The sequence below is a fragment of the Moschus berezovskii genome, chromosome 11, assembly GCF_049115385.1.
Source record: "Moschus berezovskii isolate FMDL1 chromosome 11, NW_MosBer_1.0, whole genome shotgun sequence".
Lineage (NCBI taxonomy): Eukaryota > Metazoa > Chordata > Mammalia > Artiodactyla > Moschidae > Moschus > Moschus berezovskii.
In genome coordinates, this window is record NC_142470.1 from 58,867,836 (window position 1) to 58,895,064 (window position 27,229).

The 27,229-nt window shown below is 49.7% G+C and overlaps 1 protein-coding gene across 6 annotated transcripts in view; it reads right to left on the reverse strand.

The window, feature by feature from the left end:
• REEP1 (receptor accessory protein 1) overlaps positions 1-27,229 on the reverse strand; it is a 138,893-nt gene that overhangs the window by 5,126 nt on the left and 106,538 nt on the right. For 2 of the 6 annotated variants that reach the window (XM_088841349.1, XM_088841350.1), the window contains exons 6-10: positions 21,799-21,984; positions 13,770-13,947; positions 8,624-8,659; positions 1,238-1,389; positions 431-534 (exon numbers count right to left, since the gene is read on the reverse strand). In XM_088841349.1, the coding sequence (XP_088697475.1) occupies positions 431-534; positions 1,238-1,389; positions 8,624-8,659; positions 13,770-13,947; positions 21,799-21,984 (656 nt within the window). The remainder of the gene's footprint in view (positions 1-430; positions 535-1,237; positions 1,390-8,623; positions 8,660-13,769; positions 13,948-21,798; positions 21,985-27,229) is intronic. The other 4 variants (XM_088841351.1, XM_088841352.1, XM_088841353.1 and 1 more) reach the window with 3 other exon arrangements.

The window sequence follows — 27,229 nt, forward strand, 5'->3', positions numbered from 1 at the left end:
GGGGAATGGGTTTGATCCCTGGTCAGGGAGCTAAGATCCCGCATGCCCCGTGCCTGAAAAACCAACACATAAAACCATAAAACAGAAGCAATGTTGTAACAAATTGAACAAAGACTTTTAAAATGGTCCACATTAAAAAAAAAAAAGCACAAACTCTCAAGACCTAGAATGGTTCTAGCCCCTTGTATGCCCTCCAGGCTGGGTCCCTCTCCCCATCATGGGGCTGACCGGGCTATAAAGGACTCCTTGGACAGTGTCCAAACCCAGAATATCTTCTACCAAAACCTCTCAGTTCAAAATGGACCCCTGCGTGCCCCACTTTGGGAAGGAATCTGATGAACACATGCTCTCTGCGGTGGGTACAGCTGTGACCTTGGTGGGAACAGGCTGCTGTGTTGGAGAAGGGCAGCTTTTCCACACACTGCCTCACCTGAGTCTCACAAGGGTCTCTGCACTGAGGGCAGGGGGGCTCCCAACTTGCCTCAGTTGGACTCTCAGGTTGCAGCATTCAGCAGAAGGGGAAGGAGGGGAGACCTGATGAAACAGAGAGGAAGACTCTGGGGTCCCCCAATTTTGCAGGCCCTGCATCCGAGCCCAAGGCTGTGACCTTGCCCAGAGCAACGACCTGAGGCTCTAGGCTTGGCCCTCCTGCCGCCAAAATTCCATCCACGTCTGCACTTGGGCAGAGTACGTATAGCAAGGGTATTGTTTTGCTCATTTGGCCATGCCCCTTCAATAACATTCTATGAACATCTACTGGGTTGGCCAACAAGTTCGTCTGGGTGTTTCAAACCCGAACGAACTTTTTGGCTAACCCAATATTTTGTATTGGCCACTATGTTGTGACATGGAGATAAAGAGATGAAAAAGCTCTATTTATAACGACATGTCATAAGACATTTTGAATTTTTCTCTCCCTCAAAACACTCATTTGGGTTGCTTTTCACTCACACATCATCTTAAGTTGGTAGTTGGATGTTTTGTTTAATCCCTAGACACGATCTCATTTCTTCTATTCCCAAACAAAAGTGGTAGGGTCTTTTTTACCCCTTGGCAAGTAGCTAGATGCTACCTAATGGCTTCTCCTGCCTGTTTGATGGAGGGAGGTCTCCCCTTCTCAGGCACTCAGGAGATGTTGAGTATCCCAAGAGATGCCACTCCCAGGAGCCCCAGATCTCCAGGGCTAAGCCCTCTTTGAAAACACACACTCCACCCCACAGCCACCAATACCGTATACCTCCAGGGGGAACTCCGTCTTTCGAGGTGCTTTAAACTTGTACATGAAGTCCAGCAGGTCTTCCTCCTCCTCGTCAGAAAACGCCAATGGGTTTTGGACCTGGTGGGGCCCCCAGGCCTTCACACCACCCTCATTCACATCGCCCTCAACCACTGAATGGCCATTTACAATCTACGCAGGGGAGACAAAGTACAGCAAGGTGGGATCAGTGTAGAAAGGAGCGAAGAAAGGCCGGCCAAGGTTAGGCACACAGCACGGCAAGCCAGGCCGGTTAGGAGAACTAAGGCCCTGACATCTTCCCGGAACGTTGCAGGGGATCCAGGATCACTGCAACTGTGAGACACTATGCACAGGAACAAGCGCAGGCTTCAGAATCTACTGACAAGCTACCGGGGGAGGTGGGGGTCCAGGTGGGGGTACCTCTGTCTTAACAGATGGGTCACACCCTACAGCTTAGAGCTGTGAGGCCACACTGGAAGAACACCAGGGGGAAACAATATCCTCTGGAAAGGATGGTGGGAGTGACTTCCAGAGGGGAATAACACAGTTTTCTGCATGATACATACGAGCTGATGGTGCTTTAATTATATTTGCACATTCAGCTCCAAGCTGTCCTTGAGAGAGAGGATGTAAAATGCCGGGAAGCCTTCAGAGAGAACCTTAAGCAATGTAGATTTTTCATTTCAAAGGCCAAGTGCTAGACAGAGAAGCAAAGGAGACTGGTGGAAGGAGAAGCTAGCCGTGGTCTTCCCCTCAAAAGCAGCAGCGAGACTCCTGTTTTGGTCTGCCATGACTAATCCACGTGGAAAATTCCAGAACTTATTTGTGTCACTGTTGCTGTTGTTCACTCAGTCATGTCAGACTCTTTGCGACCCCGTGGCCTGGAGGGGGTTATGCTAGGCTTCCCTGTCCTTCACCATCTCCCAGAGTTTGCTCAAACTCACATCCATTGAGTCAGTGATGCCATCCAACCATCTCATCTTCTGTCACCCCCTTCTCCTCCCACCTTCAATCTCTCCCAGCATCAGGGTCTTTTCCAATGAGTCGGCTCTTCGAATCAGGCGGCCAGAATATTGGAGCTTCAGCTTCACGTCACTGAGTAGTTCTGCAACATCGAATGTGGAGCATATTCCATGTCATCAGGCCACGTGATCCTATCTCAGTCAAGATATAAAATACTTCCTGTCCCAGTCTATCTGACACTCAGAGACATATCTTTCTAGGCTTCATATATAGTTTTTACCTAGAACCACAGAAGGCAGAGCCAGGGGGCCCTCAGATCACCTGATCTGACCACCCAAGGCCTGCAGACAGAAACCAGAGCTCTTTCTGGGACACCCTGATACTTATCCTAAAAACATGTTCAGCCATCAAATGTGTTCTCCCCATCAAAGGGGGAATGACAGCATCCAGGGTGGACTTCATAAAACTAACAGTGGGAGCCTAGTGTTGAACCACTTTCCCAGTCATTGCTGCTATACTCCCAATAAACAGCAGGGGGCAGCATGAGCGCACAGTTGTCTTAACCACAAATTTCAAAGCTGAATTGTAGACTGGGAGCGACCAGCTGAGACAGGATAGAGCCAAGCCTGAGATTGTTAACTCTCCTTTGCATTTTTTTGCTCCTGTGCATTCCCCAACCTGTTTCCTCTGGGTTTAGGCTCTCTCTGGTCCCTTCCCCTGCCCAGGTCAGCTGCATTGTTAAGATGGATGAACCTGAAAACTGGTCAGTCTGGCCCTCCTTGAAAGCTCTGGTCTTCCCCAGCCTGTCAACTCACCCAAGAGGTCTTGGAATGTGTACCACATGGCTTGCGCCTCTAACCCTAGTTCTCCTGTCCATCAGTTTCTGCCTCAGCTTCAAAGAAAGTGTCCTGAGCTATGGCTGATCCTCCTTGGTCCCTCTGAGCAGCTGATCCAGGACTGCGCCCACAGTGGCCACCCATCCACTAAAAGAGGTGGAGTCCTGACATCATCTCAGAGGGCTCGACTCTTGTCCCAAACAGAACTCAACACCCATCACCAGGACATTCCTCTGAACACCTAACAGGAGACCAAAGAGGCAGACTTGCCTAGGACCGAAAGACCAGGGCAGAAGCAACCTGCCCAGGTCTGCCCCAGCACAAAATCCTCCATCTTGAAAGCAGACTAGGGTTTGAGTCTGTGCTTCTGCACACGAGGTTCCCTCTAAATTCAGAGCCACGGCATTCCATCTACATATCACTGGGGTTCAGAAGGCAGCCCAGAGTCACCAAAAGATCCTCAGGCATGGAACAGTTCAGACTGCTCACCCAGTATGGACTCACTGGGACTGAGCAGTGAACTCACACACTGTCAGAATAACAATAATAGCAACAACAACAAGTGCCATCTCAAGAATGAAGCAAAAATGCTTTGAGTTAGTTCTCCATTGCATCCTTGAGTGTGGACTAAATGGTAGAAAAGAAGGGCCACTAGGAGTGATGGATCAAGGGAAGTCCAGAGATCCAGGCAGGAAGGGAATCATGGTTTCAACTCAGCAGAGGTGGGGAGTGAAGGAAGTCAGTGTGGGCAGCTCAGGGACCGGAAGTGTCTTCTAATAGAAGACACAGAGAGAACCTGTTGAAAAGAGGAGAATCCTGCTGGTCACTGTGTTCGTGGAGATTTTTTGCCAAGAATGTTGTTCGTAATATTCTGCTTGACTCTCAGGACCCAGGAGACGAAACACGGTAGACAAGCTGAGCCTCTGAGCCTCCAGATGTCTACTGTGTTGTGACAATGAATCTCTTATTTAATTTTGGCTGTGCTGGATCTTTGTTGCTGCACACAGGCTGCACATGGCCTTTCTCTAGTTGCAGCGCACGGGCTTCTCATTTCGGTGGTTTCTCTTGTTGCAGAGCATGGGCTCCCGGGCATGCGGGCTTCAGTAGTTGCAACACGTGGGCTCAGTAGTTGTGGCTTCCAGACTCTAGAGCGCAGACTCAGTAGTTGTGGTATACAAGCTTACCTGTCCTGTGACATGTGGGATCTACCCAGACCAGGGATCGAACCCATGTCTTCTGCATTAGCAGGCATATTCTTAACTACTGGACCACCAGGGAAGTTGGACAATGAACTGCTTAACTGCATTTCCCTCTTTGCACTGGCTGCGAGGAAGCCCAGCATCTCAGACTGTCTATGACTTTGTGACAAGCACCTATAGTTTTCTTCTTGTTCTGACTCCATCTTACCTGCCTCCTCCCTTCCCCTCCAAGCTTCATTTTTCTAATTTGGTTTGATCTATCATCTGTAGTTCCACAAGCAGATTTAAATCCTTTAGGGAACAGGGAGGAGTATCAATGAAGAAATAAACCCCACAGAACATGGTCCCATCTTTATGGGCACCCAGATGAAAATAAGCGGCTGAGCAGAAATGTGGTGCTGGGCCTCCTCAGCGCTCCTCTTCCTGTACATCCAAACAGAATTTGTGATCCAACAGGTCCTCACCCACAAGGGTGCCACTGTCTCCATCTGAATACTCTGCTGGCTCCTGAAGACAACTGGTATGAGGGGAGCATCTCATGCAAGGTCATGGCCACAGTCGCCTGCAAACCTCAGTGGATGGCAGCCAAGCCCTCAAGCCCACAGAGCTGACCACGGTGGCCAGGGCTGGGCGGTCTCCAGGAAAAGACAGGGGTCACTCTTATTTTCCTAAGTGGGACAGTGAGTATGTGGCCTTGGCTTACTTTCTGTGTTAGCAAACGTGCATAGAGCAGGCTGGAAAGCGGCCGCACCTCTTCTCTCTGTGGGAAGTGCAAGGAGGGAAAAACTCCCAGCCCTTCAGGGCTGAGCTGATCCATCTGCAGGAGCCCCAGGCCTCCCCACACCCTCTCCCAGTGCAGCAAACACCCCGGGTTAGCGAACACTTCCACACAGCACGCATTAGTGGGAGCCATTAATCAAAGTCAGCAAACATGTTTGAGGAGAGCACGCCCATCTGGACCACTTACATCCGAGTCCCCGACAGCCACCGAAGAGAAAGGAAAGAATATCCTGTTAAAGAAGGACCTTTGGGGATGAAACTCACACACATGTGCGAGCGTTCGTGCACACGCACTCACTCACTGCCCACGCTCCACACCTCTGACAGCTCCTGCTTCTGAGGAAAGAAACTGCCCCAGGGCCCCATTCACGAAAAGATGCAATTCTCTCTTTTAATAGGATAAAAAGGGATGATTCTACTTTTTAAAATATGTCCCATCTACTTGATTTAAAAAAGGCGGGGGGACCCACCTCTGTGACTCATTTCGAGCAGTGACAGAATTCAGTCTTCAGTTCTATATAACATCAAGGTAGGCAGGGGGAAAGCGGGGAGAACGGGTGGTAGCGGTGGGAGACAGAGATAATAATAGAAGCAGAAAACGAGAGACAGATGTGCAGGAAACAACAGGAAACGGCTGACAGGCGGGAATGGAGCAGGGAGCTCTCCTGGGACATGAGAGGCACGGATGAAAATCATTTCACCATTTCAGGGGACCAGGAGGGCCCCTCTGACCAGAGCACCTGTGATCCGCAGCATCGGTACCCCAGCCCCAGGTGTGAGACACACTTTCCCCTACACCATCTGCTGACGCTTCACAGCCAGCACCCTTCACGGGTCAAGCTGGAAGGAGCCTTGAGTTTAATCCCTCACCCCATTTTACGGAGGAGGTGACTGAGGCCTGGAGAGCCGAGGAGCTTTCCCACCATCACAGAGGGAAATGGTGCAGAGGACTCACTAGCTGTTTCCTTGCAAGCAGACCTTAAAGAGACGGGGTAGAACTCCAGGGCCTTGGATGTTCAGAAGGCTGAGAAAGACAGGGCTGGGGCAGAGGCTCCCAGATCGTGACTCTGAGCAGGTCCACCCCAGCCTGAGGCCTCCACTGAGCGCTACCTGCGGCCCCATCCCCAACAATCCCCATCCTCACGGCTCCCGGGATGGCCAGACTCTACTCAGTGCTCACCACCAGCTATAATTCTATTTTAACTTCTATGTTAAAATAGAATTTTCTATGTCCTAGAAAAACAGGCTTTGATGATGAAATCACCAGGTGTCGTGGGGGTGGGGGGGAGGGGGACTTCCCAGAGGGCAGCATGGAGCAGGCCCACCAGGGAAGAGCAGAGGAGAAGGCTTCTCTCCTCTCCCAGGTCCCCGAGATGACAGGATCCCATAGGGAAAGGCTTTCTGAGTGGCTTCAGGTATTTACAAACTCCAAATTGTAGGGTGATTAGGTCAAAATAAACATAACTGCCTGAGGTTACTGGGATGGTTGTTTTCCACGAACTAGTGTGTCCAGCGGGCTTCCCGGGTGGCGCCAGTGGTAAAGAACCCACCACCCAGTGCAGGAAACCTGAGAGATGCAGGTTTGATCCCTGGTTTGGGAAGATCTCCTGGGAAAGGGCATGGCAACTCACTCTAGTATTCTTGCCTGGGAAACGTAATGGACAGAGGAGCTGGTGGGCTATGGTCCATAGGGTCACAAAAAGTTGGACACGACTGAAATGACTTAGCAGCAGCAGCGTCCAGCAGACCCAAGTATTATGTGCTAATGCTGGACACAGCTGCGTGCAGCCCCTGGGTTTGTTTCATCCTTGTTGAGCACATGGACACTCCTCTGTTCCAGCGGGACGACAGTCCCCACAGCCTCCTGCTCAGGAATCTTTAGACCATCCATTCTCATTAGGCTCATGGCCTCTGAAACCCCCAAGTCTTCTACAGACCTTTAAACATCCAAGAGCTGAAATGTCTAAGGCAGGTTAATGTCCCTAACCTCTGGTATCTAATGCCTGATGATCTGAGGGGAAACTGATGTAATAATAATAGAAATAAAGTGCACAATAAATGTAACGTGCTTGAATCATCTTGAAAGCGTCCACCCACAACCCCAGTCCATGGAAAAACTGTCTTCCACGAAACCAGTCCCTGGTGGCAGAAAGGTTGGGGACCACTGGTCTAAGGGACTCCCCTGGCAGTCCAGCAGTTAAGGCTCTACATTTCCACTCAGGGGGCATGGGTTCAATCCCTGGTCAGGGAACTAAAATCCCCCATGCCATGTGGTGTGGCCAAAAAAGGAAGAAAAAAAGTCTTAAAACTTAAGAAATAAAGGGAAAAGAGGATCCTTCTTAGAACACAGCTCCATGTCTTCCTGCTCGCCACTTCTGTGGGAAGCACGGACCACGTCTCGGTGGCAACAGGGCTGGGGGCACAGGCAACAGCGGCACTGGGCTTGTCTCCCTCCTCCCCCACTCCCACACCAACCAGCAGCTGCAGGCCAGGGTGGCCCCTCTTGCCTTCTGAGCCACAGGAAACTCCTTCAGGGGCTTGTAAGGGAGACTTGGGTTAGCCCAGCACCATCTCTGGTCCCTCACATGTGAAGATCAAGGAAAGAGCAGGAGCAGGTCAGAAGCAAGCAACACAGCCCAGACATCACCCTCACCCAGGGAGGGTGGCAGCAGGGGCCCTGCTCAGGCTTGGGAGAGCCCAGTCCCACCTCCCTGAGGCCTTCTGGCCATCACGTGTCACCATCATCACTCTTCAAAAAGCCCTTTCACAGATATTGTCACAGCAGCACAGTGAGGTGGGGAAGCGGGGAGCTTTACCTCTGCTGGAAGGAAACCCAGGCTTATGGTGGTTAGGTGATTTGCACAGAGTTATACAGCTGGTAAGTGGCAAAGCAGGACCAGGGCTCCCTTCGCTGCACAGGGACTGAAACCCCCCGAACTGCAGGGCTCCATCACTTCTGGGGACCTGGGTAAGTGCCTGCACTCTGTCACCAAGAGCACAGGGAACTATGCCTCTGTGATGGTTTTGAATATCTCCATATTCCTTGTTATTCCTCCCTCCGAGAGGTGGAGATGAATCCCCTTCCCTGGAGGATGGACTGGACTTAATGACTCACTTCCAACAAACAGAACAAGGTAGAGGTGGTGGTTTTGTGCCTTCCAAGACCAAGTCCTAAAAGGTGCTATGGCTTCCCACCTGGCCTCTCTCTCCTGCATCACTCACCCTGGGTGAAGCCAGCCACCATGTGGTAAGGATGCTCAAGCAGCCCCCAGAGAGGCACGGGGAAAGGAACTGAGGCCTCCAGCCAAGAGCCACAAGATGGCCATGTTCAGTCAAGCCTTCACACAGCTGTGGCCCTGACTGACACCCAGACCATTACTCTTGAGAGTCCCTGAGCCAGACACCCAATTAAGCTGCTCCCAAATTCTAGCCTGAATTCGCTGTAAGAGAATACACGCTTGCTATTTGAAGAAGCTAACCTCTTCACCCCACTCCACCCCCTGACCCTGCAGCTGAAAGGGAGCCCCGAGGTCAGACACCAGCTCACGGTTAGAGCCTCCTCCCAAGGCAGGCCTCACACGCTGCAGGGAGGCTGGCTGTGTACTCACCTTTCCGGGTCCTGCAGGTAGAGCAGCAGGTACATACTGTGGGGATGGGGGCGTCATCAGTGAGACCCCTCACCTGGGCAGGAACCAGCCCCGGCCAACAGGGAGGCCCCAGGGAGGTGTGGGCATCCCCGTGTGTTCACTACAGGGGTCCCAGGAATGTGGGTCTCCACAGAGACACCAAGGTGGTAGAGGGGATCACTCTAGGTTCCGCTTCCTCACAGGTGCTAGAAAATGCCCTTGTCTGGCGCACAGAGGCCAGTCCTTGTGACCTGCAGCCCAGGGGAAGGGAGGGGATGAAGTCCAAGTTTCCTCTGAGAAATAACTCCAACTGCCCCTTCTCTCTCTCTCCCAGTTCGGCATGGCCTGCAGAAAACCTGCTCACACTGACCTCTGAATCCTCAAAGGGCTCTGTGTCTGGCCATTTGGCCCCAATGGCTAACCGGCTGCTACCTTACACACTCCGCTGGTCTTGGTGTATATCTGGGCCTTGGTATACAGTGTGTACGTGTGTGTATGCACACTCAGCTATGTCCGATTCTTTGTGACCTCATTGACTGTAGCCAGCCAGCTTCCTCTGTCTATGGGATTCTCCAGGCAAGGATACTGGAGTGGGTTGCCATTTCCTTCTCCAGGGGAGCTTCCTAACCTAGGGATCAAACCCTCATCTCCTGCATCGGCTGCTGTTGCTGCTGCTGCTAAGTCACTTCAGTCGTGTCCGACTCTGTGTGACCCCATAGAAGGAAGCCCACCAGGCTCCCCCGTCCCTGGGATTCTCCAGGCAAGAACTCTGGAGTGGGTTGCCATTTCCTTCTCCAATGTGTGAAAGTGAAGTCGCTCAGTCGTGTCCGACCCTTAGCGACCCCACAGACTGCAGCTTACCAGGCTCCTCCATCCATGGGATTTTCTAGGCAATAGTACTGGAGTGGCTTGCCATTGCCTTCTCCACCTGCACCGGCAGGGAGATTCTTTACCATTGTGCTACCTGGGAAGCCCTTGTTATACAGTAGGTGCTCACTAAATACAGGCTGTCTCCAAGTTCATGGAGGGCAAAGATCATTCTTTCAATTCCCTTTGTACCCTTCCCTGGGTTCAAAGCCAGACTTGCAATAAATGATGTCTGACAAACTACCTCCCAGGCCATTTATTCTGCAGGGTGGGCCACAGAAATTGCGTAGTGTTATTTTATACCAATGGGTATGTATATTTTTATTTTACATAAATTATTACATAATCTCTTATTCCATTTCATACTTTTTTCACTAGGCCTCATGTTTTCAAACTCTACCTAAATGTGCATTGAAACTGTTGCTTCCAACAGCTGCACACAACGCCCTGGGGTGTGCAGCCACCGCCTCCTACCCAGCCTGTCTCCAACAGTGGCCTCCGGTCCAGGACTAGCAAATTATTAATACCTCAACTGCTCTCCTCACAACCCCGAGACGGAGGCCAAATAGGGATTCTGGTATCTCACCTTCAAAGGCAAAGGCTGAAGCGAACTGGGTTCCTTTCCTGGTCCAAGGACAAATCCTCTGATAGTGACCGCCCAGGGAATCGCTCTCGGGAAGGTTCTGAGATTGAATATAGACTTGGTGGGAACAAGAGTGGTGACTGCTTGGTGACGTCGGCCTCACTGCGTTGCCATTTCTGCCCAGGCCCAGGGTCACTCAGTCAGGATGGAAGCCCAGACTCGGGGCCATTTCCCAGACCAAACCACTCCTGGTGTCTGAGACCAGGGCCGGAAAGGGCACACCAGCTGGGCCTCCTCTGGAGGACTTCCTCCTAGGCACCCTGATCTCCCCTCCGGGGTTATGACAACTCCAGGGCCTCTGACCTGGGTGCTTCTGCCCTCAACCCAGGCCCTGGGCCATCTTTCACCTGTCTTTCTTTCTGAGCTGCCTTTAATTTTAGGCCCAGAACAGCTAGGGCGAAGGCAAATCAGTGGTCCCTGTCCTTCCTGCTAGGTCAGCACCCCACTTGCTGGCCCTGAAATCATGGGTGCCACGGCCAAGGGTGGGCAGTGAGGATAGTGCATTTTCTTGCAGTACAGCAAGCCCGCTGGTTCTCCGTGAGCTCCACTTGCTCAGTCTGCAGACCTGCAAGCAGAGTGCTCCCCTGCTTTCTGGGGCATCACGGAGCATGGAGGGGGGCAGGGCCAGGAAGACAAATCAACCCAAGTCTGTTTCCATTGGGTGCTGGCCTGGGAAAATGTTCAAAGCCCAGGGGATGCCCCCATTGCCTTCTCTCTTATAACTGAAGTACAGTTGACTTACGATATTAAATTTCAGGTATACAACATAGTGATTCAATATTTTTTATAGATCATATTCCATATAAAGATGCCATAAGTAACATTGGTAAGACTACCTTGGTAGTCTAGTGGCTAAGACTCTGTGTGTCCCCTGCATGGGACACGGATTCAATCCTGGTCGGGGAACTAAGATCCCACATGCCATGTCGGGTGACCAAAAAGGAAAAGAAAAATCTACATAATACTGGCTATATTCCTGCATCCTTGTAATCTATTTTATATTCAGCAGTTTGTAGCTCTTAATTCTCCTTGCCCATTTTACCCTCCCCCAACCTTCTTCTCTCTGGCCACCACCAGTCTGTTCTCAGTACCTATCAGTCTGTTTCTATTTCATTACATTCATTTATTTTTTAGATTCCACATATAAGTAAATATAAACAGTGTTTGTCTTTCTCTGACTTATTTCAATAAGCATTTTAATACCCTCCAGGTCCATCCATGTTGCTGCAAATGGCAAAATTTCATTCCTTTTTATGACTGAGCAATATTCATCTCCTTTTAGATCCTACCAGACCTCTCTTTTTCCTGGTTTTGAAGCTGCTGCAAATAATCCGCTAAGGGGAGGAGCAGGCAGGAGACCTGGATTCCGGTCCCACGTGGCCTTGGCACAGTGTGTGACCTCTCTGAGCCCACTTCCTCTGCTTTTTGCCTCTTTAATGACAGCATAGAGAGCAAGGGACTGCAGGCCACCTAAACTCACTTCCTGGACAAAGCAGGAACTTTGTACAGGACTAACTCTGGTTTGGGCCCTTCCAATGCCAGGGATCTCACTACTTCACAAGGCAGCCCATTCCTATCCTAGACACTTTAATATTAAAGTACTTTTCTAGGTAAGTTAGACAGCAACAGGAACATAGCAGCTACTACTCAGAGTGCCGGCATGACCCTAAGCACCTTCACATGGATTATTCTGTTTGAATCCTCATGACAACTCTGCACACGGGGCTAGTCATTCTGTGTGTTCACATAAGGACTCTGTGGTGCAGAGACGATAAAGCGCTTGCCCCGGCCACACAGCTGGTAAGCGGCTGCCCCCTCAGAACTCTACCCTGTTGGTTTTAGCTCTGTCCGCTGAGCCTCACAGAATCGGGACCCTTTATCAAATCAAAGCGACAGCTTTCATTTGAGGCTCAGTAGCCCAGAAACTGATCAAGGGTGGAGGCTCACATGCCTAGGAGCCCGGGAGGTCAGAGGCCAAAGATGCTCAAGAAAACCTGATGGCCAGTGGGTGAGTGGGTAGAAGGCACTGAGCTGGGAGTTGGAGACCACAGGAGAATGCCACCAGCGGGCGCAAACCTGATGACAGCTACCTTCCCTGGGACCTTGTCTCTTCGTTGGTAAAATCAGAGGGTGAGATGCAGTGATCCCCAAGCTCCCTTCCTGCCTGGCCTTTAGGGATTCCATACTAAGTTCTCCTGGCTCAGGGACAGGGCTCCCCTACCCGAGGTGGATCTTACCCCCATGGCCAAGCCTCCATCTCCCCAAACCTGGTAGGGCTAAAACATCTCTCTTCCAAGAGAAAAGCCACAATCTTCAATCCTAGATAGGGGGGACATTCCTGAGAGAGGAGGAAACTGGTGGATGCCACGCCTGGCTCTGAGCTGGTCTCCTTTTTCTGGCGGGGAGCACATGCTGTCAATCCCAGGGCAGCCATGAAGCTCCTCTTTCCCATCCATGTCTTAGACCCTCAAGTTGGGTGGGCCTGGAAGGACCCCATGCTCAGGACTCTAAGATGTGCCCTGCAGGCTGCATCTCACAGCACACGACCCAGGTCTAGGTGATTTGGACATCCCTGTTTATACACTTAAGGGCAGGCGAGCCACCTGGCACACGTCACAGCCAGAGATCACCACAGTGGCCTCATATCCACCCCCAGGCTCAATGTCCCATCAAGCAAGAGGGGCAGAGGTAGAGATTCAGAACCATGCCCTGCAGCCTGCTCCCGTCCCCATCAACCCTCTGCTGGTAAGAGCAGTGCTTAGCCCTGTAACCTCCCCTAGGAACAGTCTGGGGAACCAGAAGTCCTGGCTAGCTCCCTACCCCTCCAGTCCCTGACCCCAGCCTCCACAAACCAGAAACCCATTGATGGATCAGATGTCGGTGGGTCCCAAATGTGGCTGCACCTTGACAGCATCATGTATCAGGGTCTCATCCTCAACATACTGAATCCCCTGGGGGTGGGCCCAGGACTCTACACATTTAATAATAAGGTCCCATGTTAATTCTGGCACAGGGAACCCTCTCTACCAGGGCAGACACAGAGGCAGAGGTGTGGTTTCATACACCCCTGGCCTCCACAGGAATTAGATCTCAGGGCTAGTGTGGCCTTGGCACGTGGTGGCCCGGGGTGAGGTTTATGGTGGGGGGGCACAAGGAGGGGACAAGATGGTAGAATGAGAGGACAGGAAACACCCTGTCAAGAAAAGGGACCACGGGAGCCGTAAGCCCTGGGTGTGGGGGAGGAGACACTCGGGTGCTCATGACAGGTGAGCCCTGCTGGGAGCACGTGGACAGAGAGGAAGGAAAGAGAGGAAGCCGCCTTGGCCGAGGACAGCTGGGCCAGTCGCCTCTAGTCTTGGTCTATGTCCCACTACTCAACCACCCTCAACACCCTCCCGACCCAGATAATCAGACGCAGGAGGCAGGACCCTTGGTGGAGGTCACCTAACCCTGCCCCCATCAGAGTTCCCAAGGCCAGCTTCCATCCTGGCCTGAGTGGCACTCAGTCCCTTGGCTGACCTGAGCGGTCTGATGGGTGTCTGTGAGAGTGGTGAGTCCTTGGGGAGAGGGTCCTAGGGTGGCCTGGGCCTCTCAGAAGGGAAGTGAAGAGACACCTACCTGAGCTGCCAGCGCTCTCAGAAGCACTCCTGGACATCTTAGGCTGGCCATGCTTGCCGCTGGCCCGCCCAGGGCCCGGTGGAGGGGGGCCCGAGGGAGCAGGGGTGCCGTCTCCCCTGATGGTGGAGAGATCCTGCATGCTGAAGCTCCGGAGTCGCTCTGATAAGGCACCTTGTCCCTGGATGCAACACAGGAGGGACACCCATCAGAGGCCTGCCCCACAGGTCAGGTGCAGCCGTGGGGGACACACACACGAGCAGGCACCTGTCAGAGGCCTGCCCCACAGGCCAGGGGCAGCGTGGGGGACTCTGACAGTCAGCACAGTAGAGACCAAGCCCCTGGAAGGACTCCACACAGGGTAGCTGCCCTGCATAATTGTGGGAAACACAGAGGGGGACCAGACCCAGAATGTTCCAGGGCCTCTTATAGGCTCAGCCATTGTTTCTCTGCCTCCTGACTCTCCTCTCCTTCAGACGCCCCCACAATAAAGCAGGGCCTCAGCCAGACCCAGGGTGGAGGAAACTACAGTTGCCCTCAGTCCCTACTCTCCTGGGCTTGTCTGTGGCTTCTCCAGCCTTACATAAATAAAAATCCTTATATAGCTAAAATTTTCTCAATCCTCAGGACACAGGAATCTGGCCAGAAGATCAGAACTTAATAATCTATAGTCTTTGCAAAGGAAATCAGATGCAGACAATATTTCTTAAATGTATGACAACAGCAATTTCTTTTATCTACTCGTGTGACTGTCCATGAGTCACACTGACTGCCACTGCTGCATCTGAGCTTCATAAAATAGCCAAAGGTAATGAATCAGGAAGGAAAAAGATGATATTAAAAAAATAATAACATACATGCAACAAAACCCTGCTGACTGTAACCATTTCTGTCTTGCTTGCTCAAGTCGCTTCAGTTGTATCTGACTCTTTGCAACACTGTGGACCGCAGTCTGCCAGGCTCCTCTGTCAATGGGATTCTCCAGGCAAGAACACTGGAGTGGGTTGCCACGCCCTCCTCCAGGGATCTTCCCAACCCAGGGATCGAGCCTGCCTCCCCTGCATCTTCTGCATCACAGGTGGATTCTTTACCACTGAGCCACCAGGGAAGCCCTTTACTGTCCTGAGGGACCACAGACATCATCTCAGGCAGAAACTGTTCTTTTGTTTAGGAAAGCAAGATCGATCCATTATACTTATGAAAAGGAAGGGCCTTGTGGTCTGGAAGAGAGAAGCTGCCATTGTGAAAAGGATCGTAAGGCAGGTACAGGGACAATGGCGTTGTCTTGGGTGTACCTTGGGGGCTGGAGGACAGACTCCTGTTTGCAAAAAAGGAAACCTGAAGTGGGAGGGGCTGGTAGGAGACTGGAGTTGTTGAGGATTGGGTTGGGACCTGGAACAAGACGTGACAGGCAGACTTGCCTGGTGGTTCAGTGAGTAAGAATCTGCCTTATAATGCAGGGGATGCAGGTTCCATCTCTGGTGGGGGAACTAAGATTCTATACATGGCGGAGCAACCAAGCCCCTGCAACAGCAACTAGTCTGTGCACAAGAACTAGACAGTCCACGTGCCACAGAGAGAGATCCCGTGTGAAGCAACGTCTCCTGGAAACTAACAACACAAAGAAAACTATTTAAGTAATCAAATACACATACAGTTAGAACATGAAATCCAGACAAAGGGTATTTGGAGGTCATTATATGGAAAAGGTGGGCTTTCCACATAGCTCTAGTGGTAAATAACTCACCTACAGGAGACATAAGACATATGGGTTTGATCTGGGTTGGGAAGATCCCCTGGAGGAGGGCATGGCAACCCACTGGAGCATTTTTGCTTGGAGAATCCCATGGACAAAGGAGTCCATAGATTTGCAAAGAGTCGGACATGACTGAACCAACTTAGCACGCATGCACATATGAAAAAGGCAGAAATTGTCCTAGTTGCTTCAGATATCGCCCTGGGATGATGGTGGGCAAGGGGTTTGAGGCTTAACCTACCAGATATGACAGCTTGGTAGTCTTTGCCAAGAAAATGAGGGCAGGACCGGCTGCCCAGTATGCTGCTGCTGCTGCTAAGTCACTCCAGTTATGTCCGACTCTGTGTGACCCCATAGACGGCAGCCCACCAGGCTCCCCCGTCCCTGGGATTCTCCAGGCAAGAACACTGGAGTGGGTTGCCATTTCCTTCTCCAATGTGTGAAAGTGAAAAGTGAAAGTGAAGTCGCTCAGTCGTGTCCGACTCTTAGTGACCCCACGGACCGCAGCCTACCAGGCTCCTCCATCCATGGGATTTTCCAGGCAAGAGTACTGGAGTGGTTTGCCATTGCCTTCTCAGGCTGCCCAGTATAAACCCCTCCAAATCCATCAGTCAATGACCCATGATATTTCTACTCAGAAACATTCAGTACGACATCTAGAATTTAGAAGAAATGAGACTAAAGAACAAACACTGATCCTGAAAAGAGGGAGGAAATATTCTGATATTTCTGGAGTAATTCAACATTAGGTTAATGTTCAGGAAAACTACTTACAAATTTGCTCTTTCATTCATTCTTCCATTTATTCCTTTATCTATTTCACAAAGATTTATCAAGGATGGGCTATGGGCAAGACATTGTACTAGGTGTTACTAGGAAGTACCAAAAATATAGCTCGATTTCTAACAAAATGTAAAAAGACAAGTGGACAAATAATCATTCAGAAGTGCCATACCAGAAGCTACAGAAAATGAAGATTAAGAACCACAGAAGGAGAGAATGGACACATGAACACAGCGGGGGAAGGGGAGGGTGGGACAGATTGGGAGATTAGGATTGCCATATATACACTGCTGCTGCTGCTGCTGCTAAGTTGCTTCAGTCGTGTCTGACTCTGTGTGACCCCATAGACAGCAGCCCATCAGGCTCCGCCGTCCCTGGGATTCTCCAAGCAAGAACACTGGAGTGGGTTGCCATTTCCTTCTCCACAAATATACACTACCATGTGTATATTCCCTGGGAGCTCACACGGTAAAGAATCTGCCCACAATGTAGGAGACCCAGGTTTGACCCCTGGGTCAGGAAGATCACCTGGAAAAGGCAATGGCTACCCACTCCAATATTCTTGCCTGGAGCATCCCATGGACAGAGGAGCCTGGTGGGCTATAGTCCATGGGGTCCCAAAGAACTGGACACATAAGGTAGATAGCTAGTGGGGACCTGCTGTGTGGCACAGGGAGCTCAGTTTGGAGCTCTGTGACAGCCGAGAGGGGTGGGGTGGGGGCCGAGTGGAAGGGAGGTGCAAGAAGGAGGGCATATGTGTATTCATGTAGCAGCCTCACTTTGTTGTACAGCAGAAACATAACATTGTAGAGCAATTATACTCCAATAATAAACAAACCACAGCTCTAGAGTCAGACCTGGATTCAGTCCTATCACTTACAGCTGGGTGACCTCAACCTGTCATCTGTAGAACAGCATCCACGTGGCAGGAGGGTGGGTAGGAGTAAATGGGATGATGGCATAAACTGTCCATAACAGAGCCCAGTGTGTAGTAAGTGGTCCCAAAATGTCAACTATGATGATGGTAACATATTACTCTAGCTACCTGAGACATACAAGTTCCTCCTGAAATAAAAAACAGAAAGATCAGGGACTTCCCTGGTGGTCCAGTGGTTAAGATTCTATGCTTCTGATAAAGAGTGTGGGTTCAATCCCTGGTCAGGAAACTAAAATCCCACATGCCAAACAGTGCGGCCAAAAGCAAATTAATAAATAAAATATAAATTAAAAAAAGAAAACTCCAAATGCATTTGACCACAGTGAGACAGACCGTTAACTGACCATCCAAAAGTCATCCCCAATCCCATTCTCAAAATGGTGAGAAAAAACAGATTTCCCAAACTCCCTCCTATCTACTATGCATAGCCATGTGATGCAGTTCTGGAAAATGGGAGGTAAGGGGAAACCTGCTAAGGGATTTCTGGGAGAGATATTTTCTCTGTCTGACATGCAGAAGGAGAAAGGCCTGACCCTGCTTCCTGCTTTCTGCCTTTGAGTGTGGGAACCGCTACCTTGTGACAAAAAGACTCACCAAGACATTCACCCGGAGACTTGGCATCCCTAAGACACCGGGATACTAACAGTGTCCGCTTATTCCTAGGCTTCTTGTGAATGATGTTCATCAATTATAAGACATATTTTTTCCACCTCTGAGATTAGGGTGAGTCGTACGATTGTTGCCTTATTCTTGTTGTCACTGCTTACACACGAATGCGCTCGGTCGCTATTCCTGAAGGCAGGACCAGACAAAGGAAACTCTAGACTGTTCACTGTTAACAAACCAAGACCTACCGGAAGAAGGATTATGAGCCCAGGTTGTTCAAAGCACATTCCACTGACACTTTCTGGTAAGATGCAGAAAGTGGCAGAACGGGAAACAGCAACATGGATGAAAACCTCAGAGACAAAATATCTGCATCACTAGCCTTCGGGAGAGCACAAAAAGTGATGTGGCTTCATCATATATGGATACTGATGAGTGATTCAAAAGAATCTTAGAAAGACCTCAACCAACTTATTGTGTCTGTAGCTTCCCTTTACTGCATGTATACAAGTGACACACAGAAAAAATCTAAAGACTCCAAAAGAGTCACTTTAATAAGTAGAAGTAGAGGAGTTCTTTGGTGTGTGTGTGTCAGTTGCTAAGTTGTGTCTGACTCTTGGCAACCCCATGGACTGTAGTCCGCCAGGCTCCTCTGTCCATGGGATTCTCTAGGCAAGAATACTGGAGTGGGTTGCCATTCCCTTCTCCAGGGATCAAACCCGGGTCTCCTGCATTGTGGGCAGATTCTTTCCGAATGAGCCACCCGGGAAGCCCCAGTTATACCATGTTAATGGCCAAATAATTACATTTGTGAAAGGTTTCTTTTACTTACTGATTTTTAAACTGTTCATTTAATATTTTGGCTGCATCAGGTCTTAGGTGCAGCTCGCGAACTTCTCTCTAGCCATGGCACAGGGACTCAGCTACCCCGTGGCACACGCGATCTTAGTCCCCCCCCCACAAAGAACTGAACTTGAGCTCTCTGCATTGGAAGGTGGACTCTTAACCACTGGACCACGTAACCACAGGGAAGTCCCATTACAGGATTTCTTTTAAAACAACTGTGTCAGGGTTCCCCAGTGGTTCAGTGGTTAAGAATCCTCCTTGCAATGCAAGGAACACTGGTTCGATCCCTGGTCCAGGAAGATCCCACATGCCTCAGAGCAACTTAGACTGTGTGCCACAGCTACTGAGCCCACGCCCTGCAATGACTGAAGTCTGCGTGCCTAGAGCCTGTGCTTGGCAATAAGGAGCCCACACACAACAAATGAAGAGAAGCTACAAGTGAAGAGTAGCGCCCACTCACCGCAACTACAGAAAGCCCAAGTACAGCAATGAAGACCCACCTCAGCCAAAAAATAAAATAAATAAATCTTTAAAAAAAAAAGAAAACAGTGCCAGAGGAGGGCGGGGGCAGAGATGTAAGACTGACTTTTCACCTGACGCCCTCTTTTGTACTTTTAGAATTGTGTACAATGAACTTGTACCACCTTTAACGTAATAAATCATTACGGTTGCATTTCCAGTAACACCCACAGCACTCTTCCATGACCACCCTGCGGACTGCAATCTGTGAATAAGAGGCTTGCATGATGCTGACAGATACCATCTAGACCAAAAAAACAACATGGAATTGTTTAAAACAAATGAGAAAAGAGGAGGAAGAAGTTGTTTCTCCAGAAATTGCCATGTACTCACTCTCCAGCCTTGAGAGCCTGGTCTCAGCTCTGCTTGGGGGACCCCAACCCATCAACTTGTTCCTGCTCAGCCTTGCAACCTCACTGGGAAGTTAAAGGGTTGAGTAAGATTCCCTTCTGGAATTTGTAACTGGAAAATTTTAACTTCGAGAATCTATGGCCTTCTCCTCTACAGTTGATTATGTGGCTCTGATCACAATGCTAAGACTTCCCAGAGTAATTTGAACATCTCTAGAATAAATGTTGGGCCTCCCAAGGTAATTCTGAGGAAAGGTAAATAAAATTCTGGTGTGTGTGTCTTTAATTTCTTGTATCAATTTCCTTCCCAGCCAACACCAAGTTTAGAATATGAAGCATAGGAAAAGCTGGGAAGTCTGGAGCCCTTTCAGGAGCCAAGGTCAGCCTTCTTCAGGCACATAGTGAGCACCTGCCCCAGGACTGTCACACCACAGGTCTGCACTGGCTTCAGCATCTCACCCCTGGAAGAACCTCCCCGTGGCCCAGTACCATGGGACCAGAAAGGGAGACATAGTGGGCCTTCCGTGAAAACGAATCTCCTATTTGTATTCTGTCCTACATTGAGCTCTTTATTTCCCACTGTGCTATAAGCATGGTCTTCCCAGTCCTGTTGCAGCTGCTGGTTTATATGCTGTTTGTCTGAACAGACTCAACCTTGCTTTTTTCCTGGCACATCGATACGACGTGGCCCAGTGGCTCTCTCAACTCTTTAAAATACCAGAAATCCCACAGAAGTATTTTGGGGGCAAGGAAGGGAAATCTATTACTGATTAATTTTTTTTTCCTGGCTAAAACCCAGAAAACTGAACTTTAAGAGGTAAACCATGTCACTGAATTTTCTATTAATCTGAGATATTTATTTTTGTGTGTGTGTTCCAATTTTATTGATGTATTATTTTCCATTCGTATTTTTTTAATTTATTTATTTATTTGACTGTGTCTGATCTCACTTGTATCATTCTGGATCTTCCACTGCAGCACTCGAACTCTAGTTGTGGTGCATGGGCTTAGTTGCCCTGTGGCCTGTGGGATCTTAGTTATCCAATCAGGGATCGAACCCAAGTCCCCTGCATCACAAGGAGGATTCTTAACCACTGGACCACCAGAGAAGTCCCTCCATTTGTATTTCATTACTACATTTTTCTAATTTTGTAGATGGATTCAAGATATAAACCTTAGGTGCTTACAAGTACTTTCACATATGTATTTATACTTAACATGTACTGTAATTTTTTTTAATTTTAAAAGATTTTTAATAACTATTTTTTTCTTTCAATTATTTTTTTATTTTTTTTAATTTATTTTATTGGAGGCAAATTACCTTACATTAATATATTGGTTGGTTTTGCCATAACATGTACACCCAGGGCGGATTCGTGTCGTGTTAATAATTATTTTTTACTGGAGTATAATTGATTTACAGTGTTGGGAATCTGAGATCTTTAATTCCTAATTCTTCCCCTAATTTGTAAGGAATAAGAAATCCATGTAGCCAACACACCAAATTCTCTATGTTTTAATGCTTTTCTTAGTCAGGGGAGCAAGCATGTACCTGGGAAAACCTACCAGACCTCTAGTAATCTGATACTCTAAGTGAAAAATTTACCACTAATAGAATACCTGCCATTGTGGCCCACACAGCCCCGATATAACACAGTCACTAAGTCTGGCTGCAAGCCCTTGAGGAGGTCCTCTTTTCCAGAGGGACACAGCGGGGAAGGGACACCAGGACTCCCACTGGGGGATCCAGCAGGGCATAAAGTTTAGCGCACCTTACCTCACACCATATCTAAGGCCTGTGACTGATGACAATGAGAATAAAGAAGGAAGTTAGTCAGTTGATAACAAAGCCACCAGCAGTAACTACAATTCCCACTGGCGATTCAAAGAGTGTGAGTGCTTCCTTCTAGATGCCCATGGGGTACCCACCTCACTGACACAGTTAGCCTCTACAGCTACACATGCTCCACACCAAGCCCAAGCAGGCTCCTTCTCAGCATGCTGGATGAAGGCTGGGGCCTCCGTTTGTGCCACAGAAGTGGGTTAACAAACAAAAGAGAATCCTTCCCACCATAGCATCAACGGTAGCATCAATCATCAAACCCAATTCACTCTCCAGGCATGAAACAAACAAACAAACAAAAACAAATGAGTTAATCGCATGTTAGATGCCACCACGTTAACACAATAAGAGGCTCTGGGAGGAGGCTGACTCCGGCTCTGGGATTCACGCACATGTACACACACGGGTGTCGGCAGGAGAGACACCGGGCTTGGATCCAGACCATGGGCTGGTAGGCAGAGGTGGCTACTGGCCTCTCTCCCCGACTGGATCAGTTCGAAGTTAGTCACACCTCTCAACAGGGTTACCTGCCCTTCTCTGAGGTCCAAAGAGGAGACAAAAGGAAAAAGTCGAGCCACCTGATAAAGGGGAAAAGAAAACAAAGCCATGGGCACCACGCCTATGAAATGGGTTGAAGGGCACCATTCTGTTGCCCTTGCCTCAGACTCTCACTCACTCATATTCCTTCATTCACCACCAACGCTGATAGTGTTCCTGAAGCTCTGAGGGAAGCCCGGTGGAGGAAAACAGATGAGTATGAATCATGACACGGTTCCTGCTTCCACTACTCTTGCCTGGAGAATCCCATGGACAGAGGAGCCTGGCAGGCTACAGTCCATGGGGTCACAAGAAGTCAGACACAATTGAGCAATTAACACTTTCCTGCTTCTAAGGGCCTCACAGTCTGGCCAGGCATCAAGACACAAATGCAAACAAGACAGCAAAGGACAGATGACAAAAAACACATGGCAGACGTTCAAGGCGCAGAGAGAAAGAGAGCAGTGTTGGCAGGAACACCCAGAGAGGCTTTGTCCAAGAGTTCAAACTTGAATTAGAGACAAGGGCTGCACCATCAGAAAGGTGATGGTGAGAGAGAGGTCGGAGCCAAGGCATGAGAGAGGAAAACCTGGATTTGGGAAACTGAGATTGAACCAATCAGGGAAGGGGCTCAGGTGCATGGCGAGCAGCGGGAGGTAAGTCTGCAAAAACTGTACTTTGTCTAAACCTGGACTTTGATGAGAGTGCCACTGATGGTTTCTGAGTGGTGACCCAAGTGAATAAAGTGGGATTTTAGAGTCACTTCCATGGTGGCTCAGACGGTAAAGAATCTGCCTGCAATGTAGAAGACACGAATTTGATCCCTGGGTTGGAAAGATCGCCTGGAGAAGGGAATGGCAACCCACTCCAGTATTCTTGCCTGAAGAATCCCCATGGACAGAGGAACCTGGTAGGCTACAGTCCAAGGGGTCACAAAGAGTCAGACATGACTGAATGACTAACACTTAAGAATCATAAGAACATTCCAGATATACTGTGTGGCCCACAGGGAGAATGGCCCCTGGTGTGTGCTCTGCCTTTCTTTCTCAAGTTGGAGCCAGGCACATGGATGTCTGCAGGAAAGACTGAAGTGTGGGACATCCCTGGTGGTCCAATGGTTAAGACTCCAAGCTTCTACAGCTGGGGGTACAGGTTCCATCCCTGGTCTGGTAGCTAAGATCCCACATACCTCATGGCTAAAAAACAGAAACAAAATAGAAATATTTTGTAGCAAATTATATAGAAATATTGTAACAAATTCAATAAAACCTTTAAAAAATGGTCCACATTAAAAAAAAAAAAAGGACTAGAAGTGCCCTTAGTGGGAGATGAAGTGCAAAAATGAACATTAACTGGTGAGGGAAGGCTGGTTTGGAGCACTGGCTGGATCTGAGGTGCCCACAGTAGCTGCTGAGGAGGTGAGGAGCGGGACGGGAAATGGGGATATTGTGTAGGATGACAACAATGCACGAATGAGCAGAGTCCCTGTAAACCAGAGCTGGGCCTGGTCCTCTGAGCCAGGCCAGCACCCAGATGATGGGCTTTCGGGGTCACCAGAAAGGACTCCAGCTGTCCCAGCCCTCACATGCAGAAGGCCACCATTGTCTGGTCCCTGAGGGAGGTTTGTGTGAGGCAGATCCCTGTTCCAGGATCTAATTTCTTTTTTCTTTCTTTTTATTTTGTTGATTTACAATGTCATATTAGGACATTGTGGTGTTGGAGAAGACTCTTGAAGTCCCTTGGACAGCAAGGAGATCAAACCAGTCCACCCTAAAGGAAATCAATCCAGAATATTCATTGGAAGGACTGATGCTGAAGCTCTAATATGCTGGCCACTTGATGGGAAGAGCCGGCTTATTGGAAAAGACTCTGATGCTGGGGAAGACTGAGGGAAGGAGGAGAAGTGGGCAACAGAGGATGAAGTGGTTGAATGGCATCATTGACTCAATGGACATGAGTTTGAGCAAACTCCGGGAGATAGTGGACAGGGAAAGCCTGGTGTGCTGCAGTCCATGACGTCACAGAGTTGAACACGACTTAGTGAATGAAAAACCAATTAGGACACAGTGATTTTAGAGAATCTATCTTAAGTATCTTTTAAAATTTTTAATTAATTCATTTATCTTTGGCGGGGCGGGGTCGTCACTGCTGCCCTGGGGCTTTCTCTAGTTGTGGCTAGTCAGGCTTTCTCAAGTTGCGGTACTCAGGCTTCTTATTGTGGTGGCCTCTTGTTGCAGAGCACAGGCTCTATGCACATAATCTTCAGTAGTGGCAGCATGCAGGCTGAGTTGCCCTGCGGTATGTGGGATCCTCCTGGACCAAGGATTTGAACCCATGTCCCCTGCATTGGCTGGTGAACTTTTAACCACTGGACCACCAGAAGAGTCCCTATCTTTAGTATCTTAAGGTAACTTGTGACCCACTGCCTAGCATTTAAGTGTGGCCCAAGCCTTGCTGAAGAGCTGACAGACAACCTTAAAAGTACCCAGGGTTGGTTCTAGAATTCTCAGTGGCAGACTGGCATCTCTCAGGCCCTTATCCCTGGGTCCTCCTGGCCAGGGGGTGAGATCCAAGCAGAACATGGTTAAGGAAGCATTGGTCTGGTGTGTGAGGAGGGGAGGGGGCTGTGGGGGTGTGTGGCGTGATGCAGGAACAAGCGACTGGCAACTAGAGTCTCACTCTCAGCCTAGCTAGGCATCTAACAGCTGTGTGTCCTTGGCAGCTGCTCGGCACTAGGATCTCTGTGTCCTTCCCTGTGCAGTGAGGGGCTACAGACGGCGGTATCTAAGGCTCCTGTTCTAGTCACTCACAGGGTGACATTCTTCTCTCTCTCTCTCTCTCTCGGTGGGGGAGTGGGGGCAGGGGCTCATGTGTTACACAGAAGCTACTGCCTAGGCACTGCCTGCCTTGAGGCTGAACAGGTGGCAGAAGTCGAGCCCAGAGTTAAGAGGGACCTGAGCCCAGGGTCGGGGAGTGCCTCTCGCAGGGCCACACAGCACAGGCAAGGTGGATAGAGCACAGGCAATGCCCAGCTGTGCTCACGCTACCACACCCCGAGAAAAGACGGGATTGTAAATCACGTTGTGATGCCAGCGTCGGACTTGTTTCTTTTATTTGGTTCATCAGTGAGTGAAGATCATGATCAACCTCAGGGTGTAAACGGACACAGGAGGAGTGATCAACAGGCAGCCTCTGCATGAGCTCTGCATCCTAAGAAGTCTCTGTGGACATCACCTCATGACTATTTTGCAGCAGAAACCATCATCATGCCCATTTCGCAAGTGAAGAGACTGAGGCTCACAGAGATGCAATAGCAAGCGGAGGAACTGAGGTTTGTTGGGTTTTTTTTTGCCTCACAGCATGTGGGATATTAGTCCCCTGACCAGGGATCGAACCCACACTCCCTGTATCAGAAATAAGCAAGGAGTCCTAACCACTGGACCACAAGCAAAGTCTTGGAGCTGGGATTTCTAACCTGAGTCTGCTTATTTTCAAAGCCCACACTTGATACTAAGCATTGCTCTTCTGGCTGTGACAGCTAAAAACAGGTACAGCCGTCCTTCATTCCTTTACTATTTACTGTGTAACTAGTAGGGATGCCGGAGAAGGCAATGGCAAGCCACTCCAGTACTCTTGCCTAGAAAATCCCATGGATGGAGGAGCCTGGTAGGCTGCAGTCCATGGGGTCGCTAAGGGTCGGACACGACTGAGCAACTTCACTTTCACTGTTCACTTTCACACATTGGAGAAGGAAATGGCAACCCACTCCAGTGTTCTTGCCTGGAGAATCCCAGGGACAGGGGAGCCTGGTGGGCTTCCGTCTATGGGGTCACACAGAGTCGGACACGACTGAAGTGACTTAGCAGCAGCAGCAGCAGTAGGGATGCAGACAAGACATGGCTATAAACGACGGCAAGAGGGCCACTGGGGGACCGTGAAGTGAGAGACTGGTTTCACCTGGAATCTGAGGAGGCAGTTGCGGAGGATGCGGCTCTTGATTTTGAAGGGCGGATAGGATTTCAAACAGTTGGGAACAGAGGCAGATGAAGAATCAGCATCAGAAGAGTTAGGAAAGAGAAAACTCTAGAAATAGCATGTTAGTCACTCAGTCATGTCTGACTCTTTGCAACTCCATGAACTGTAGCCCACCAGACTCCTCTGTCCATGGAATTCTCCAGGCAAGAACACTGGCATGGGCAGCCATTCCCTTCTCCAGGGGATCTTCCCAACCCAGGGATCAAACCTCGATCTCCCGCATTGTAGGCAGGTTCTTTACCATCTGAGCCACCAGGGAACACCATATGGAGTTGCTATTGCTAGACCAGTACAGGAGGTGGCGCTCTAAGTACAGTACAAGAGCCAGGAGCAACTAGGCAGGAAGGCAGGGATCAGTACAGGAATGCACAGGCCTCAAACAGGGAGAGTGGCAGTGACACTTGAGTGGCTACTGCAGTAGTCCAAGCTAGAAGGGAGGGTGATGGGAAGAGGGGAAGGAAGGGAGGAAGGTGGGAAGAAAGGAAGGAAGGGATGTCAGATGGGCAGGTCTTGAAGAGTAAGTTAGAGGAAGGAAAAGCATCAAAGACGACTAAGATTTAGAGCTTGGGGACGAGAGGATGGTGATTTCATTATCATCAGAAAGTTGGGACACAAGAGGAGGGGTAGATTTGGAGTTAGGTACCTGTTACTAATGGTATCAGGAAACAGGGAGATGTTCAGAGAACCAGTAATGCTGGACTTGAGACCTGGGAGAGGAGCTCGCTTGGGAGCCAGGAGCATCAGGTGACAGCTGAAGGTGAAGGAAAGGATGAGGTGGCCCTGGGGGTTAAAGCAGCAAGCTGGGGTCCTGGAGAATCCCAACACAAGGGAGGCAGGGGAGGGGGCAGGGAGAGACATATGGTCACTGATCATAACTGCAGGCAAATTGCCTGAGCTTTGGCTGGCAAGTCAGCAAAGTGTGAAAGCAGGCCTGGACCAGGGGAGAAGATGAAGAAACAAAAGTTCCATCATGGGCAGTGCTGTAAGTTGAGTCTCTATACCCCTGTTTTCCTGGTGAACCTTATATACAAAGGCCTCAAAGGGCTGAGCAGGTGAGGGAGATGGTAGAGACAAGCGTCAAGAAGGAGGAGACGGCCATCCTCCTCCACGGAGGCTGTGGTGCCATCGCCACAGCCACTCATGGTGATCCTAAAAGTGGTTTCTCAGACCTCCTAGGTACAACCACACTCAGAGTGGTCCTCAGAGGCCAGGCAGGCACACGGGCATCTGTTCTTCCACTGCGACCCTTGG